At 39.4% G+C, this 19402-nt stretch overlaps 4 protein-coding genes across 4 annotated transcripts; all 4 read right to left on the minus strand.

Annotated features, from left to right (window-relative positions):
• Positions 1 to 1999: 1999 nt before the first annotated feature.
• On the minus strand, positions 2000 to 4328 carry LOC124337060 (compound eye opsin BCRH2-like). Its single transcript, XM_046791085.1, has 5 exons — positions 3953 to 4328; positions 3659 to 3868; positions 3551 to 3589; positions 3301 to 3469; positions 2000 to 3233 (listed from the first exon to the last, which is right to left on the minus strand). The coding sequence occupies exons 1-5, from the start codon at positions 4158 to 4160 to the stop codon at positions 2699 to 2701; spliced, it is 1161 nt and encodes a 386-aa protein (XP_046647041.1). The 5' UTR covers positions 4161 to 4328; the 3' UTR covers positions 2000 to 2698.
• A 6707-nt stretch (positions 4329 to 11035) lies between these two features.
• On the minus strand, positions 11036 to 12262 carry LOC124337116. Its single transcript, XM_046791172.1, has 4 exons — positions 12087 to 12262; positions 11946 to 12008; positions 11614 to 11890; positions 11036 to 11553 (listed from the first exon to the last, which is right to left on the minus strand). Exons 1-4 carry the CDS (start codon positions 12192 to 12194, stop codon positions 11081 to 11083), a joined length of 921 nt encoding a protein of 306 aa, XP_046647128.1. The 5' UTR covers positions 12195 to 12262; the 3' UTR covers positions 11036 to 11080.
• Positions 12263 to 13586: 1324 nt separating this feature from the next.
• On the minus strand, positions 13587 to 16144 carry LOC124337013 (cytochrome P450 3A24-like). Its single transcript, XM_046791018.1, has 13 exons — positions 15944 to 16144; positions 15784 to 15880; positions 15568 to 15717; positions 15378 to 15494; positions 15220 to 15308; positions 15005 to 15156; positions 14802 to 14917; positions 14617 to 14736; positions 14417 to 14548; positions 14260 to 14348; positions 14066 to 14203; positions 13826 to 13988; positions 13587 to 13758 (listed from the first exon to the last, which is right to left on the minus strand). Exons 1-13 carry the CDS (start codon positions 16009 to 16011, stop codon positions 13678 to 13680), a joined length of 1512 nt encoding a protein of 503 aa, XP_046646974.1. The 5' UTR covers positions 16012 to 16144; the 3' UTR covers positions 13587 to 13677.
• Positions 16145 to 16701: 557 nt separating this feature from the next.
• On the minus strand, positions 16702 to 19240 carry LOC124337012 (cytochrome P450 3A24-like). The gene is made up of 13 exons (XM_046791017.1): positions 19058 to 19240; positions 18899 to 18995; positions 18682 to 18831; positions 18496 to 18612; positions 18339 to 18427; positions 18119 to 18270; positions 17926 to 18041; positions 17742 to 17861; positions 17538 to 17669; positions 17379 to 17467; positions 17185 to 17322; positions 16949 to 17111; positions 16702 to 16880 (listed from the first exon to the last, which is right to left on the minus strand). The coding sequence occupies exons 1-13, from the start codon at positions 19123 to 19125 to the stop codon at positions 16800 to 16802; spliced, it is 1512 nt and encodes a 503-aa protein (XP_046646973.1). The 5' UTR covers positions 19126 to 19240; the 3' UTR covers positions 16702 to 16799.
• Positions 19241 to 19402: the final 162 nt, after the last annotated feature.

The raw sequence follows: 19402 nt of genomic DNA on the forward strand, positions 1-19402 counted from the left end.
TATATTTAGCAGCGCGCTGTTACCTCTTGGGACCGATTCAATCGGGATCGTTCGTTTGTTCGAAACGGTCGGTTTGGTAATATACTATAGTCAGCATTTGGAATATTCTTTTGTTTGGCGCGTTTCTCCGTCGCTATCTATACTATCTACTACTTTAGCCACTCAGCAATACTGAAAATTATTGTTGATCTTTAATTGATGAGGAGAGACCTTAAATACTATATAATTTACAGTTAAGAAAGTTCAAATCAGCAATCATATTAACTTTATGGGAATCTGAATGTTCGCAAACATTCGCTTTACGTTCAGCTTTATCGTTATACGCGAGAGAATTCTTTTGGTGGCGGAGATTAATCCAGAACCACAAACACAGCACATTCGCTTTAAATTTATATAGTATTACGGACATACGTAGTATATTATTCGTCTTTTAAATTATAAATGTCGTTTCTATCAGTTACCCGTCGATAACAAAATAATTTTATAACGATTGAATTATTACGAGTAAACGGTAATTCAAACGATCGCGCTCGCGTTTACAAAAGAACGGGTGTGTCCAACATTTGCCACTGTTGTGTCTCCAACAGAGAAAATGATACAGGTACGTATCCTAACAGCAACAGTTGAAGCCAAACAAAATTTCAATATACACCCCAAACTTATATTATTGACGTGACAGTCAGAACAGTTCACGCGATACGACTCCAATAATGCATATTATTTGTGAATGGCTGGCGCACAAACAAGTTGAAAATATAGCTGGATCATCAGGTGCTGTATCTAATACATTTGCGCATCGATCATGTAAAATTTTGAAGAATAATCTTCTTATGTTGTAGCCTTACCTGCCGTTTAACCACAAAAAATCGATAGTGAATCAGCCGATCAAATTTCTGAACAAATAATAGTCTAATTAATTCGTTTTACTCAAAATGAGCTTAATCCCAAACGAATATTTTTTATTTGCAACATCCTTTATAGAAGCTTTCCTATTAGGTGCGATGAACAGGCTAAACTTTTCTCAATTATACATTTATCACCAGACAAACAATTAGAACATATAGGCTGATGAAAAATGTTTTGGAGGATTTTCTCAGAATACGATTTCTTGATATAAATTCACATAAAAATGAAAACGATTATTCGACTGGCGTACCTGTGTTATGCAGCAAAAAAAAACTTTAAAGTAAAACGGTCTTATTTATACCCAGTAATAAAAGGGATTTTGTATTGGGAGGATGAAAGGTGATCACATGTTTTACTAGAGAATTTTAGGAATGCAGTCATTTTTGCATAACCCACTCTAATACATCCAACATTCCATCCAGCAGGGCGTACATAATATTCATTCGCCCACTCTAGCAAAGGGAAGAGAGGACAAGCCAACCCAACAGAGTCCATGAACCCGGTTGAATAAATTTAAAAAAAAAATCCAGCTGCTCTATAATTGTTAAATTCGGCATATTTGATACGCAATTAGACCCAGCCGGATATCAACGTAAAAACGTAATCGCTCTCATCGCCGCGGTTGCAACATTTATAGGACAGTATTATATATGGGAACTGTCTACACTCTACATATAGCTCTCGTCGTCGTATGTATTCTCCTAATTCTGAGAACGTTCTCAACTTACTCGGCGAAACTCGGCACTTTAGAGCCAAATAATTGCGCAACAAAAGTTTGTCGTCCATTTTATTCAGACATATTCGTGATTCTCCTTTCCGCACGTGCCGTCAAAATCAAATCTCTACTGCTGCCAATTCAGAATGGTTTATTTATCTTTCACGCCCAGTAAAGCGGGAAGATTATTATATTGTCGGATTAGTCGCGGTTGTTGGTTTAATTAACTCTATGTAGAAAGACTGCGGCCATCATGCACCTCCCACCATGGACTTCTTAATATTAGGATCCGATTTATTTCTTTGTCCTTCGGCGAATTTATCATTTTGTCTAAGGTCAGATGTATTTGAAACCGGCAATAAAACGAAATGGGAATCCGGAATCTCCAGTGTCGACTCACATTGAAATCCATCGGTGGTCGTAAATTCGTCATCAGCTTTCAGTCATGGTCAGAAACCATATGTGATCATTTGTATTCAGCCAAACTTAGCATCAGTCATAAATAATGACACATATACAAGAGTGTGATTTCATGCATAGCTTGATGTAATATAATACCGCAATTCAAATATACATACTGGATTACATAATATCCTTGAAAAGCTTAACAGTCCCTTTTTAACGTGATATATTGTTATTAGTTGCAGTGCACTGAAATGTATACAAATAAGACTATCTAATTCGAGATCTAATTGTTATATGCTGCACTAAATACTATTTTTTTTTTGTGTTATCTATATAGAGGTTGTCCTAATATTAGCCGAATAGCACTACCTTATATAGTTTGATTTTGACAATCGGTGTTTAGTCGACTGTTCTTAAATGCTGGGTGAAATGGGACTACCAGAACTACAAAGTTATCGAGAAGATATAAAAGCTGCGGCGATTTTATATCTCTGAATTCCAAAAGTCGTCAGCCTTGTTGAGAGCAGAATGTCCAGTCCGGTGAAACGATGTAGATATTCGAGGGACAATTATTGAAATCATAATTTTAAGTGTGAAATCATTAACCATTAGAAAAGGATAATTATAAACCAAAAGAGAGCTGGAAGGAAAGAAATGATCCATTTATGTAACTTAAGCTGAGTCAGTGGCACTGGTTTTGACCGAATCGCTGTCGGACGAATGATTAGGACCTTTCTTCTTTTCAACGACGATGCAAAGCCACGGACAGATTTCCTTCAAACATTCGCGGTACTTTGGATGGGACAGGGCGTAGATGATTGGGTTGTAGACGGCAGACGTTTTGGCGCAGACAATAGGAATTTCCGAGACCAGTGCGGTGATGTACTTTGTATTACCCCATGTACCTAAAATGCAAATAACGGTGAAGGGAGTCCAGGCGAAAATCCACAGCGTGATGTTGATGATGGCGATTTTGGCGATGCGCATTTCGGCCGTAACGGCGTCTTGCTCGGCGTTGTTCCTCAGCGATGTCACGTTCATCTTTTTGGCCTGTTGACGCAATCCTTCTTCGTGTTGGAACACGGCCTTGACGATGAAGAAATAACAGCCGACAATGACAATAATGGGACCGCCAAACTGGAAGAAACAGGACGCAAGGATGTAGCTCTTGTGGTTCATAGTTAACGTGTAAGAGTCGAAAGAACACCTTTGAAAATGTTATAGAAAATGAATACAGCGCTTGATTCGATTTTACCGCGATAATAGTGACTCACGTTCCCAACATTCCATCCAGGGCATAAAGGCCCCATCCGACGAGGGGCGTAAGGGCCCAGCCAAATGACCAGATCCAATTGAATAAAATTAATCCGGCAGCTTTGCCGAAAGACAATGGAGTTCCCTTTAGGCCATTAACGATGACATTGTAACGATCCCAGCTGATGACTTTTGGTGTAATAATTGAAAAGTTATAATACAAATATTTTATTAATTACAACACTTACATGAACAGTTTTGTGTACTTACTGGTTAACGTGGTAATTTGGCTGTATCCGAAAAACGCTCCTGTCATAGCCAAAATTCAAAATCTATTAATCAAGCCGCTAAAATCAAGCGGGAGAATTCATAACTGACCACAGAAAGCGTGAATCTGACAGCCGAGTTCTCCAAATTGCCACGGTCCACCACAAAAGAAGTTGTAAACAGCTTCGGGAATCAGGGCGAGCATGAGGAGAAGGTCTGAAATGGCCAAATTCATAACCAACATGTTGGCCGGCGTCCGTAGAGACTTGTAGCGGCTGAAGATTTTCAGGACGAGGATATTTCCAAAGATAGCGCAGGATCCTAACATTCACATAAATATGCCTTCATGTGATTAAATGTTTGAACTTGAAAGTAATAAAGCCTATGTATAGGCCTATTTCCTACCCATGACCAAATAGTACATTCCAAAGAAGTAAGCGTAAATGGGGTGAACGGCCTTTTGGGTCTGCCAGTGAGGATGCAGGAGCGGTTTGACGTAATCGGGAGCAAAGTTGTAAACGGTGTAGTCATCAGGCACCGACCAAGGATTGAAATCGTGTTTCTGCGCCAATGCCAAGGAGACGTTTCGTGCAATCATGGTGATGTTTGCCATTGTCAGCTAATTAAATGAGTCTGGAAGAATTCTCTTTATTAGTAACGTAGAAAGTGTTGCTGGAGTGCTTGACGAAAAATCTGCGGACTTAAACTGAAATTTAATTTGTTTTAATGAATGTATATAATTGAAAAAACTAACATGTTTTTGGGTCTACTAAACAGAAACGACCTACTGCCAGCTACTCCAGCAGTGTGTTTACGATCTACCCCGACCAGACTCTGTTATTTATACTAAATTCGTAAAGGTCCTGTGTAGCTACTTCAGTCGAAGACGACGTGTGCTGGAAAACTTGTACTGTTTCACCGCACTTGGTTGCCTACACATTTTAAACACGTCTAGTCTAGCGACGAAAAGTCAGCTCATTTGCAAAGCTTTTCTGTCTCGTTGCCTCTTCCACCTTTTTCTTGTGTGCGTTCCTCAAATGTAATTTGACTCGAGTCTTGCATCTTCCGCAAATCCAATATTCGAAGGACAAACACTTTTGTTTGCGGATATGAGTGTCGAATTCGTCTAACTCTAATAACCCCGTGTGATTTTCTTTGTGTCCACTCATTTCCATCAGACCTTTGTCCGTTGCTCTAATGCCAAATTTGACTGGCGAGGTAATTGGATATTTGAAATTTGTTTGCCGCCATTTTTTGCGCACCGTCTGACGCAGTTGTTTCTTCAGACCTTTTTGTGAGGTTAGCAGAGAAGAATTGATCAGTTGTGCTATAAATGCCACCACTCAAAGGTGTGCTAATGTTTAATGGTTCCCATGGTGACAATGTTTGACAATCCAATTTCTTATTCGATTTCGCGTGCTGACTAAAAGTAAATAAGTACACTAGTCGCATATTTCCAAATGAACCGTAACACTAGGGTGCAATTTTATTTTGGGGTCCAATGTCGAATATTATTGTTTGTTTTTTTTATTTTATTTTATTTTTTTCATTTGCATCCGTAATGGATGGAGAATAGTTTTTCTCTTAATAACTGCCGGACGGGATTTTTTAAAAACACCAGGTGACTTTATGCTCTATAGTTCCTCCAGCAGATTATCCGTCATTTATAATAAAAGCCGTACTTTGCCTACGTATAGACTTCCTGCTATTTCACCAGCGATGTGAGAAATGTTTCAAAAGTAGCTAAACGTCAGATGTACAGGAACAGTTATACAAGCTGGGTGTATTTCAAAAATTCGCATTGGAATCGTCACTGACCCGTATTGAACTTCGTACTTTCAAAATTGGACCGTCCTGTACCCTGTGCATAGAAACCCAACTATGCCAAACATATTTGTGCGACGCATGAGTGGCCAGCAGCTGTAACACTACATACGTAGTGCGTACGTCGTGTACCATACGCGGTAAGTTACATTTATCAGACATGCTCACATTAGCATATCGATAACGACGTAATAGATGGGCCAACAATCCGCATTACTTTAAAATAACTATACCATTTTTCTTCTCGGTATTAAAGCTTTCCCACCGTTTCTCACTTATACTTTTCCAAGCGTCACGAATTTTCACGGTGATTTCCAGACGCTTCCATCCCAAGCTATCGACTAATTGCGCGTCACATGAATGATGGCCCTCTGTTCTAGGATCCTGGGCATTCGCATATTCACGGCATCATAAATTATCGCTTGTTGCTGGGGAAACATTAACTAATGAATAGTTGTTGTTGTTTTTTTGTCCTACGACCAGTTCCACTACATGTCAAGCTGAAATTTGGGCCCCACTAACTCATTTGTTGTCCCCCGACGCTTAATTTCTTGTGAAAGGTTCTGGGCAAAACTTTACACGAGTCGTGAGTTTGTGCCAGCATGTCGCTGTGTAATGTACGGCACCCAAGTTTGTTATTTGATTTAGTGTACAACTTTTTCACATCAACATACCGTACGACTGGATACGGAATTTTTTTCCCCTCTCTCCAACGTCAAATAACTATTTACGTATGTTAGCGTTCATCGTGGTTATGCAAATTAAATCTCTGGCGACATCTGCCAAATTTGAATAACATTTTCCAAACGTTTACACAAATTGCCGGCAATACAAACATCATTTCATACATGCGATCCCGAGAACGCATCAAGTAAAACGAGGTTCAAAATCACCCGGGCTGGAATGTCTCAATATCCAATATCGTCAACGATGATTTGAAGCACTTGCAAATAACAACGTGTACAGAAATCGAATCAGCTCTTCCGCCCGCTTCCGCCTTTTTGTTCCCTAGCAGTAAAATAAACTTTTACGACAGCCAGCACAACCGTTTCAGTTAATATGAGAATTATTCTGGTCCATTTATAAACGCTCCTCATCGATCCGGCGATGAAATGTAGGCAAATAAATCTTGCAATCGTATTTTGGTTTTAGGTTTTTTTTGCGGGAAATTTGAAAAATTTAAATAAACGGTATGTTGATCAAACAATAATAGCGCACTCATTTTGCGTGGAAAATCCAGTTAGGAAAATCCCTTAGCGGGAAAGCGCTGGGTGTTCCGACAATTTTCCAGCATTGTTATGCTTCCTTTGTAGGAAACCCAAAAAATTAAAAGGGGGAAAATTCTAACTGCAACAGGGGAAAACTTCCGTTGGAAGAGGCTAAACGGTACGCCGAGTTGGAAAATGTAGTTACTTAGCAACAAGAGATTTGATTGCTTTTGCTTCCCCCCCCCCCCCTTCAGTATATATCTAGGCCTGATTGTATAGTGGGGGAATGTGACTCGACAATCTGCAGATTGTCAATGCAGGCGCATGCACATAGTTGCGGTTATTCGTTCCCAAATTCGATTCAACGTCGGTGTGTTCACTTTGTCGAGTTCAAAAGCTCCCGCAACGATGGCGCCAGAAAGTCCTTCATTCGGGAAGCCGTATATATAACTAGCGACCGTGTATCGATCCGACACGACAAACTATCTGATTGCTATATACACACGTCTTATCATTGCCTCTCCCCACCCCAAGTGTTTCTGATGTACTACTACGCAACAACTTGGCTTTTTAAACATGGAGGGAAAAGTTACAGTGTGCCAAACTAGGCCGCCGCCACCACCGCCTTAATCAACTTCTTGTTTATGTGCTCTGGCTGTTTGGTTTTATTCGTGGGATTCGCTTCTTGGAAGTCATATAATTAACTTGGCGCCAAAATCGCAACATAAACATCTTCTTGTCGCTGGGTAACAAAATTTGCGAAGTCCCTCCAGGAATATATTTTTTGGGGGCCAGTTTGTTTTATTAGATGGATTGGATGTCAGCGTCTAAGAGATAAAAACAAAATATTGTCCTATAATTAATCGATCGCAATTTTCTCCGAGAGTTTGAAGACTTTATATCGATGTCAATTTTCTGGTTACATTTTTGGCTCGAAAGTGGAAAAGACCTTCCGGATCGATGCGTTTCATTTGTTAACATTTTTACCGTAGCCGCTGTGAGCTGGTGATGAGACGGACTTTGAAATCACGTGACTCGCCAACTAATTTTTCACCCCGCTCTGATCAGCCGGCAGCTGACTCAGGTTTCAATTGAGTTTCCGCTGGGACTGGCCGTTAATGCTGACGTCTTGTTCTTTTTGTTGATTAGTCAGTTCGTTTCGTCACCCCTCACACGCGGAACCCAGTGGCAGAGGAGACTCAATTTGTTCCTTCCGCCTGTAGTAGATAATTCACTTTTTTCTTGCCCGGCGTACAGCAGAAAGCCCCGGACCTCTCCAACGGGTCGGCCGTGGATGAGTACAATGAAAATTGGATGGATTGAACCACGTAGTTTACGCTTTGTACATTTTAGAACTGCCTTTTGCCTTCTAATTATTTCGCCCTTGACGCGTAGCACTATCAAACAATCCTTCGCAAATGTTCACGTGTGCTCAAGCGTCGAAAAACAAATTCCTTTTTTCTTTTTAAATGCCAAAGGTTTTCGGGGACGAATTCAACTTAAGTTTTCCATATATCAAGTTGGGAGTAGTTTCCCGTATGGAAATGAGTCAATGAAAATCACTGCAGATCAACGAAAATCATAAACAAATCAATAGACAGTCTGAAATGTCATAGAATGTCAGTAAGAATGTCACGCAAATATCACTGGCGATGATGTTCTATGATAAATCAATTTACAAAGTCAGTAACAAATCGTTGGAAAATCAAAGATATTTCAAAAATTAGAACAGAGTCCAAAAAACTCATTGGTTTATCATTAGATCCAGAAAATGAAGTATTTTGCAGTGATTAAACTTAACTTAGTCATTGAACTAATCAATGAACATAACGTAAAAATCCATGGAATATTTTCTTTTGAAAAATTACTGATTTTCTACTGATATTTACATTTTCAGTAATTTTCAGTAAACCTTTGAATTTCTTATCATTTTATTGCCATACTTCATTGACACCTATAAATCAATAATCAGCATCTATTTATCACTAAGAAATCATTCCAATGATTAATAAATGATTGTTCAATGAGTCCCAAACGGTCATTTTGATTTTATAATGATTTTTATACAGCTTGCTATAAATTTTTATAATTACTTCTCAGTTCATATCACTGAGCTTTCCTCAGATTTCAGTGATATTTCATGGATTACCACTGAGAATTATCACTGAGAATGATTTTTTATCCAGTGATTTCTATTGATTGATTGAATACTGCTCAGTTTAAATCACTAAGTTTTCCCAACATAAATTTTAATGATATTTCAGTGGCTAGCAGCCTAGCACAGTTGACAAATATCACGACTGGGATTTCCAGAATCATTTGATTTTCACTGATTATCAATGTAAATCATTAGTTATCCCGATTAATATTTTCCTGATAGTTCATTGACTTTATTGCCGATTATTACTAAATAGTGAACATAGTGAATGAAATACCATTACAAATGATTTCTCAAATATCAATAAATTATCACTGAAAGGCCTTTGGAATGCTTTTCACGTTCTTCTTATGAAGAATCATTGACTTATATTATTTTGTTGCGTCGAAATCAATGATATTAAGGGTGAATTTCCATATGTAAGAAACATACGGCGTTGTCTACATGGTTAATATAGAATCGAATGTGCAACCATAGGCCAATGGTTATCGCACGCTCCTATGGATCGAAAGGTACCGTGTTCAATCCCAGATCGGGGCTTATAAATATGAATCAATGAAAATAACTCTGAGTATGATTTCAGTTGGTATCTTCTTCATATGATGATGGTAAGACGGGTGGTAGTCTTGGTTTAACGCGAAAGCGACTCCTAGGCGAACAGCGCAATCATCGTAAATATGAAGGAAGATACCATAATTTTGAGACCTACTTTAAACGATAATATCCTAGATGACAATATAATGATGTTTCTAGTGATAAATGAATGATTTGTTTCGGGCTCGGTTATAATTTCTATCCGCTAATTGATTTTGCAATGACAAATATTTCGTTACTGGACTCTATCCTATTTCTAGCATTTTTCTTATATGTTATTTCATGATTTTGTGAAAGATTTTTTAATGATTATAAAAATACCAAACACACCACCAACACATTTTTCTTTTTCTTCGAAAAAAAATTGTTTATCACAACGCCTGATATAGATACGTATGATTTAGATCCTTTAACTGACTACATTTATCGATTATCCAACGTCATAGGTAGTTGGTTATAGAGTCTGGCTACCACTCAAAGTTGTGATGGTTCAAGTCCTGATACGGGAAATTTCAACCCGTGCTACAATTAATTCTAACAGATAATATTATAATAGGTAAGTAAGTAAAATAAAAAAGGAGAACAAGGGTAAGGAAAACCGCCAACAGGAGTTCAAAACTGGTAGAGAAAGAAAACTATTATAGTAAAATTTAGCTTTTGAATTTTATAGTCATTGGATACAAGCATTGAAAAATCAATCAATAAAAAAGCATTGAAAAACTAATCAATAAAAAAGCATTGAAAACTTCACATTAAATCAGTCAAAAGTAAGTGAATATATGATTTGAAAATCAATGAAAAACCATTCATTTCTCAGTGATAAATTTATGCTTAGTCAGTAATAATCATGTCCCAATTTTGATGGCGATAATCATTGGATAATTAATCAAGCTAATATCCTTCAATTATCAGTGATTAATCAAAGGGGCGTTTTCATACGGGTTAGGCCAATTATTGCGAGTCAACCTGTTGCTAAAGGCTCTGCGCCAAGGGAATCATCTTCTCGAGAAAAGCCAGTTGATATGGAAACTACAAACTTGTGAAAATGGCATGAAGCAGCCACGGGCATAGTACATTGATAAAGGCTCACATCATATTTTCAAAATGATACGTTGGGGTTGACTGAAAAATGCAACAGTCAAACTTCTAAGTACATATAACGATTACATAGGATTTTTGGGAGCACTAAAGTCTACCTACTGTCTGGTGATGATGTGGGCTGGGCAGAATTGAAACTGAAACCCACCAACATTCACAATTGAACGCATTGAATTGCATTTGGTTTAACCAACTAAACGTGTTGTCCAAACGGCTTAGTTGTTCTTTTGCTCTTGTTATCTTTGTCTTGACGTACTGTAACGAGATGAGGTGACGGGATCTCATTTTCTTTGTATCTTGGGAGACGGCACGACCTGTACAGTGGAAAAATGGGAAAAGTGTTTGGCTAGCACTCTGACGTGTTTGTACAGAGTTATACCACATTGTTTCCTTTGTCCAACCGCTGGAATCGTCACGCATCAACTGTCGTTCCTATACGTATACATAATCCTATATAACAACAACTCTTATCTCATAAATCAACAACATTTTGCGAGGGCTTGCTTATATAAAAGACGGGGTGGATTAGGGACCAAGTCGGAGATCCCTTCGTTTGTATTTATAGACTAAATAAATGAACTTGGTCGGCGGTCAATAAATTAAATATCAAGGGCTGCAAAGTCTCGTTGTATTTCATTTGTCGATCGTTATCTAAATGATGGCTTTGAGTGATAGGGAAACATCTTCTTCGAGAAGGAAAGCAGTGAAATGTGTGTAAGAGGGACCGAGCAGACTGATGCCTGAAGTGATGTACGTAACCTGAGTCCAGACTTGATCGCCAGCTTTCAGATTTAATATCGATTGCATCGAGAGTGTTTCGGAATTGGCTCCGTCATCGGCCGCTGCTCTGGCGACGTACTGGCCGTTCTTTACCATCTCCACGTCTAATGTGAAATCGCCTGGAGGGTTATACGATTGGGCTCTTCCAGTAAAAGAGAAGAAATATCTCCCAGCCACGGGTGCTGTGAATTTTCTTGTCGTTCGGTCGTAAGCTCCTCCTTCGTTTAGTACGAAGTTGTCGTATGCAATTGGAATTCCGACAGAGTACCAGTTGCTGTTCACTTGACCGTAGAAGTATGTCGGTTTGGATTGGACGCCGGCGTAACCGACAAAAGTCTGGAAACCTAATTAACCAACGAATTAAATCGTACCAGAAGTTGGAACTGAGTCTGCCATGATTTTACCGGGGTCGGTGTTGGGTTTGGTGAAATCGCAGTAAACAGTTTCCACCGTCGAGGCGCCAATGACAGAATAGACGCCACTCCAGAGGTGCCCAGTACTTTTGAGATCGGCGCATGAGGTTGGCATCGCTCTAGTGGCGGCCCTCGATTCTGCTGCAACAGATTTTGATCCAGTGGAAGACTGGTCGCTTTTCAAGAGAGCAGCCAGTAAGATTTCTTGCTGCTTTACTTTAGCCTCTAATTGCATGATTTTCGCAGCGGAATCTTCTTTAATTTTACTCTAAAACAGAAATTGGTTTGATTTATTTTATTGACGGAAAATAGATCAGTTATACCTGCTCTTGTTCCAATGCCTCCAGACGAGACACTGTGGCGTCCATAAATTTTTGAAATGGTTTCTGTTCAACGAGTCACGTGTATCGTTAACATATGCATGTGAATAAAACTATAAAAGCCATTCGTGTGATTTATCTTACGTGATTGTCTCGCAGTTGTTGCGATGACTGATCCTCCAAGGAGAAGACAGCGCCCATCCAGAAACATGTCAGAACCAGAAAACAGAAATGAATACGTACAGTGGCCATTTTAATTTCAATCAACTGTCTAATCGTTATTTTTTTCTTCCCTCCAAAATGAGTGAGAAGTCGTCTCAATTTATAGTTTGCTTGGGGGTGATCACATGTACTTGTTTGTCGGCAGCCAAAACGGATAAAAATCGGCCTCTGATACGATTAATTTTTCTGACCTTTTAAAAATCCGTGATTACGAAACTGGAGTTATATTTTTTCTTTTTCTTTTGCATTATCTGTTGTGGATAGTAAATCATCCCTTGTTTGTTGACGCCAAAATTTTACTTCGTGCTTATTCTGTCACGGCCGCTTGAAATCCCCACAGTTTGTGTGTTGCAGAAACAGCGATATGTGGCGACTAAGCCTTTTGTTGGGAGTAGTATTACTCCAATCCCATAGTCTTGCTTGCCGTATGTACGTGTTTGTTTGTTTTGTCAAACTAAGTCAGAACTTTCCTCGGTATTATACCAAAGTTCACTTCAGGTGATGGTTTGTTACACCACATCTTAAGTTGGAAGCAACAAGCGGAGCCCGATCATTGCTCCATTTACGTTGGAACTATCAAGCGCTGGCGACCGTTGAAACGCACAAGTTACAGCCGGGGGGTAAAGCCGATTACGGGATTTATGACTTGTCACGCAACAGGGGATTTTTAGGGCAGCATAATCCATTTCAGAAAGGTCTGGCAACTTTACCGGTTGCGTATCTGTCCGTCCGTCAGTCGTGGCTTGTTTAGTTTCGTGGGTGGATTAATTGTATTACGGCGGGATTCATTTTGATAATTTGATGTTCAATTATCGTCAGAATATTAATTGTAGGATGTGACGATGAAGGCGGACATTGCATCCAAGTTGATTTATTTGTAATGTAAATCAAGTAGACTCGTCATGTGTATTTTGAACAAACGAAAAGAGTCGAGGATTTCCGCCAGATGTTTTTTTTTTTTTAATTTTGAATAGAATTCCAGAATGATTTCCAAGCTGGCATGGCATTCACCGGCTAGGAAACTAAATGACTTCCTGGAATGCATTCATTTATTGCATGGAATAATACATGGGAAGGGCGACCAATTAAAGACTACCCACCTCCGAGGGAACTTGAGAGGGAAATTGTTTCGCCAGTAATAGGAAACCTGTTCTTGTTGAGAGCAGCTGCTTCTTCTCATCAATGGCTTCCGGTCTTCCCTTGACAACCCGAAATAGAAACAGGACTGGTGTGTAGCCCATTCACGGAGACACCCACCCACTTGCATTGAAAGTCAATCGTCGTTCAATTATTAAAGAAAAGGAGCCGGCCTCACTGACTCGGCTTTGGGTAGGGGATCTAGTTTCCATTTCCACAGGATTATGTTATATGTTTTAGTCCATGATTCCTTGGAGGGAAATTCAAATACAATCCGGAATGTCATCGAAGTAAAACACTCGTGTATTAATGCATACATATAGCTGCTTTAATACTTGATATCTTCTCAAACAAGCAAACTGTCCGTAGGTTGTCGTCAACAACGTGATTCGATGCCAACTGTTGCGTGAATGGGTTGGATGACTCCTATAAATCCATCTTCGAATTGCATCTCCTCCTGTTTTGAGAAAACAAAATTTGTTTATTCGCGTTATTGCATCATAGCTGTTGATATAATAACTTACGGGTGTCTCCGCTACTGGGAAGAAGCGGAAGTTTTTGACGAGTGTGCACAAGGCAATTTTCATTTCCTCTATGGCGAATCGCATGCCGACGCAATTGCGGGGGCCCATTCCGAACGGCATGAACACGTTGGGGTTTGGCTTGATTTCACTTTCAGAGTCCCATCTGATTTAATTTTCCCATCAAGTAAAGATTAAAATCAATTTATTTTCACTGAGGACACATTAATGACATCATTTCACCTGTCGGGATTGAATCTGTTGGGATCCGGGTAGTACTCCTCGTCGTAGTGAAGGGCGAAGGCTGGAACAGTTACTATCATGCCCTTCTTGATGTGAACGCCATTATAAGTCACTTCCTTATTGCACATTCTCTCCACTCTGAAGAGTCAAAGATGAAGTAACTTTACACTCTTAGCAACAGGTATTCGTGTTACCTAAGTAACGGAGGATACATGCGTAGAACCTCGTGAATAACGTGATCGACGTACGGGAAATCGAGAATCATTTCGTGATTAACTTCGCTCTGTAGAATTGAAAGGAGAATAAAATATTTGTTAATCGATTTGAAATGGGGAAACGAATAACGCTTACGAATTGTTCGTGTTTTCTCACAACTTCGTCGTACAATCTCTCTTGGACTTCGGGGTTTCTGGCCAGCAGGAAAGCCGAATTGGTCAGCGTAGTAGCGGTAGTGTCAAAGCCAGCCAACATGAATAACATCGACTAATTGACAGTTTCCGTCTTAAATTAAATGAAATAACTATCGTAGTCTGAATTGTTCGTGGTTATACCTGAGAGGTGACAATTTCATCGACCTCTTCTCTAGTCCAGATGGGCACTTGCTTGCCATCAACCGTTTTGGTGTGCTCCAGAATGGCCTCGGTGGCAACTTCCACAAAGTCGTGGTATTTCTGTGCGAAATAATAAAATTCCTCTGATTGATACATTTTGTACGTTTAATATGATAAGAACTTACCTCTGTCGAATTGGAACGTTGTTTGATTAATCCCTCCAATATGTTGATGAAGAAATCAAATTCCTTGGGGAAAAATATGCTCTCTCCCACGAATCCTAACACATTCGGTAACATGACTAGCAGAGAAATATCCAAATGAAAGAACACCTTAATAATAATTATAGATGTTAAACAAATACGCTAGGATATTTTTTCATTGTTACACGGAAGAAGAATAAGCGGTGACTTGTTGGCTGGAGGGCTGAAAAGCACCTTGGCTTTTGTCATGAACGGATCGTCTTTCTCGCCCAAATTATCGATGGCCATTCCAAAAGCGCATCGGGCAATCACGTCCATGGTGAATGCGCTAAATTGCCTGCACAACATATTAATTCTCTTGATTATTCATTTAAATACCCTGGTAACAATTCGGTGTTACATTTTAGCATTCAGTTTCCCTTCAGTCTCTGCTATCTTTTGAAACTTGATTACCAGCCGGTTGGCACACTCTGTTATCATCTTGGACATCTGTAAATAGGGAAGATGATAAGATTAGACCATCGAGGCTACAATGGATATTTAAAAAAAATTTCATACGAGTTTGATCTTGCCCGTGGTGAACACGGGAGTGACGGACGAGCGGACGTCTTTCCATTCCTTATCTTGAATAATAGTCAACATTTTGCGGAAAACTTTGCGCTTGACTGAGAAAGTCTGAAAAAAAAAAATCAATAACCAAATGCCTTTCACTTGAATTTGTAAAACATATTTTTGAAGTCGGACTTACTCTACGATTGACGAAGTGGTCGAAATCTTTCACGAAAATAGATTTGATAAGATTGATGTCAGTCGTGTAAAGATTCGGCAGAGTTCCGTCGAAATAACCAAAGGTTCGGCCGTACTTTGCGGCCAATTCCTTGTCGTATTTCGGAATGTTCTGCCAAATAATTTAATCTTAATAATTCTGCGCAGGTCTTTAAGTACTTTTAAAAATTCATTTTACCTTTTTCCACACACCCCACATGTTACCGAAATACGGCAGGGGTTTTGGGCCGTTAATTCCTTGTGACTTAAAATAGTCGAACGTCGAAGTCCCATACCTAATAACGAATAATTTGTTTCAAACTTTTGCGGGGAGAATTGGAATCTCATATGAGCCTTACCAATAGAGGATGCACAAGGCTGGAATTATCCATACTGTCGGCGAGAATAAAAGAGATAAAGCGTCCATTATACGCCAATTTGAGAGGAAAAAACTAAACAATTGGTTGGGTGCACCCCCAAAATAGAATTAGCAGTGGAGTGCCGGGTATATGTACTTTCTTCTGCCGAGTTTCAATCTGAAATGTCTGGGTCCGACAGCTTTTTATGCCTCTAGTAGACTAAATAAGGCATCACTACGCGCTAGTCATTTGGGTAAATATTTCAGAGATAGGACAGAGTTGCTTGATAGCGCCCATTACCAAATTATGACGCAGTAGTAAAAAAACAAAGGAATGCATCAGAGTTTATAGTTTGCATAGGGTAATTTTTTGTGTGATTCTCATGTCAGAATGATTCAATTCAGGCTAGCACAATTGAGAAGAAACGAACACGTTCCACATTGTTGCAAACAGTTTTTCCCTGGTCATAGATTTGTCATGAGTCAAGCGGACTAGCACTTTGGTCCATTTATCTTGCCAAGTGCCAATAAAGTATTAAAGAGGATGTGTACAGTTCTTCGGGTCGGTTATCTCCCATTGTCATGTCCCTATTGATCGACGACATTTGGTTTGATGTGAAATTCTATTTTTATGTATCGTTTTGAGCTTTATTCCGGTTTCTCGTGTGCATTAAAACGCCGTGCCCGACTTGGTTAGACATCCGCCCACGTCAGGTATATGGCACGTGAAATAACAGATAATTGTTGTTAGATTGCGAGCATTTGTTATATTTATTTTTTTGGTTCAGCACATAAATCGAATTTTTTTAAAAGGCTAACAGATATAAAGCCGATATAAAGCAGATAAAGAAAATTGCTCATGAACGTGATTCGATGCCAACTGTTGCGTGAATGGGTTGGACGACTCCCAGAAATCCATCTTCGAATTGCATCTCCTCCTGTTTTGAGGAAAGAAAATTTGTTTATTCACGTTATTGCGTCATTGCCTGTTGATATAATAACTTACGGGCGTCTCCGCTACGGGGAAGAAGCGAAAGTTTTTGACGAGTGTGCACAAGGCAATTTTCATTTCCTCCATGGCGAATCGCATGCCAACGCAGTTGCGGGGTCCCATTCCGAATGGCATGAACACGTACGGGCTGGGCTTGATTTCACTTTCAGGATCCCATCTGATTTTATTTCCCATCAAATTAAGGTTAGAATCGAATACTAAACGAAGACGCTTTAATGAAATTATTTCACCTGTCGGGATTGAATCTGTAAGGATCCGGGTAGTACTCCTCATCGTAGTGAAGGGCGAAGGCTGGAACAGTTACGACTATGCCCTTCTTGATGCGAACGCCATTATAAGTCACTTCCTTATTGCACACTCTCTCAACTCTGAAAAGTCAAAGTTTAAGTAACTTTACACTCTATGCAACAGGTGGGTGTGTTACCTAACCGCTGGAGGATACATACGTAGCACCTCATGAATCACGTGGTCCACATACGGGAAATCGAGAATCATTTCGTGATTAACTTCACCCTACAAAATTTAAAGTGAATTAGAATTTTAAAAATTGATTCAAGAACATTGAGGAACAGGAGACGCTTACGAATTGCTCGTGTTTTCTCATAACTTCTTCGTACAATCTCTCTTGGACTTCGGGGTTTCTGGCCAGCAGGAAAGCTGAATTGGTTAGCGTCGTAGCGGTAGTGTCAAAACCGGCCAACAGAAACAACATTGACTAATTCACAATTTCAGACACTTATTCATGAAATTCAATAACTAACTCAGTTTGAATTGCTCTTGGTTATACCTGAGAAGTGACAATTTCATCGACCTCTTCTCTATTCCAGATAGGCACTTGCTTGCCATTGACCGTTTTGGTGTGCTCCATAATGGCCTCGGTGGCAACTTCCACAAAGTCGTTGTATTTCTATGCGAAATCAAAATTCCTCTGATTGGATACATTTCCTACGTTTAATATGCAGAGAACTTACCTCGGGCGAATTATAACGTTGTTTGATTAAGCCCTCCAAAATGTTGATGAAGAAATCAAATTCTTTCGGGAAAAATGCATTTCCTCCAATGAACGCTAACAAATTTGGTAGCATGACTAGTAGGGAAATATTCCCAAAAAAGTACATAGCTTATTAAGAAATGTGAAAGACAAACATTAGGCCTTTTTATTACATGGAAGAAGGATAAGCGGTGACTTGTTGGCTGGATTACTGAAAACCACTTTGGCTTTCGTCAAGAACGGATCGTCTTTCTCACCTAAATTATCGATGGTCATCCCGAATGCGCACCGGGCAATCACGTCCATGGTGAATGCGCTAAATTGCCTGCACAACATATTAATTCTCTTGATTATCCATTTAAATAGCCTACCCTGGTAACAATTCGGTGTTACATTTTAGCATTCAGTTTCCCTTCAGTCTCTGCTATCTTTTGAAATTTGATTACCAGCCGGTTGCCACACTCTGTTATCATCTTCGACATCTAGTATAAATACGAAGGATGGTAAGATTGAGCCATTTAGGCTAAAGTACACATTAAAAAAAAAATACAAGTTTTATCTTGCCCGTGGTGAACACGGGAGTCACGGACGAGCGGACGTCTTTCCATTCCTTGTCTTGAATAATAGTCAACATTTTGCGGAAAACTTTGCGCTTGACTGAGAAAGACTTAAAAAAAAAATGATTACATAAAATGCTTTCCGCTGGATTTGAAAAAAATTTTAAAGTCGGACTTACTCTACGATTGACGAAGTGGTCGAAATCTTTGACGAAAATAGATTTAATAAGATTGATGTCAGTCGTGTAAAGATTCGGCAGAGTTCCCTCGAAATAACCAAAGGTTCGGCCGTACTTTGCGGCCAATTCCTTGTCGTATTTCGGAATGTTCTGCCAAATAATTTAATCTTAATAAAACGGATTAAGTCTTGAGGTACTTTTATAAAATTCATTTTACCTTTTTCCAGACACCCCACATGTTACCGAAATACGGCAGGGGTTTTGGGCCGTTAATTCCTTGTGACTTAAAATAGTCGAACGTCGAAGTCCCATACCTAATAACGAATAATTTGTTTTAAACTTTTCCTGGGAGAATTAGAACCCATATGAGCCTCACCAGTAGAGGATATACAAGGCTGGAATTATCCATACTGTCGGCGAGAATAAAAGAGATAGAACGTCCATTATAGGCCAATTTGAGAGAAAAAACTAAACAATTGAAATGGGCGCTTTCCCAAAATGGAATTAGCAGTGAAGTGCCGGGTGTGTTCTTTTCCTCTGTCGAGTTTCAATCTGATATGTCTGGGTCTTACAGCTTTTTATGCCTTTAGTAGACTAAATAAGGCATCACTACTCGCTAATCATATTGGGTAAATATTTCATAGAGATAGGACATAGTTGCTCGATGAAACCATTACAAAACCATGATGCAATAGTAACAAAATATGAAGTAATGCATCAG

This window comes from Daphnia pulicaria, chromosome 4 (assembly GCF_021234035.1).
Source record: "Daphnia pulicaria isolate SC F1-1A chromosome 4, SC_F0-13Bv2, whole genome shotgun sequence".
In the NCBI taxonomy this organism is placed as follows: Eukaryota; Metazoa; Arthropoda; class Branchiopoda; order Diplostraca; family Daphniidae; genus Daphnia; species Daphnia pulicaria.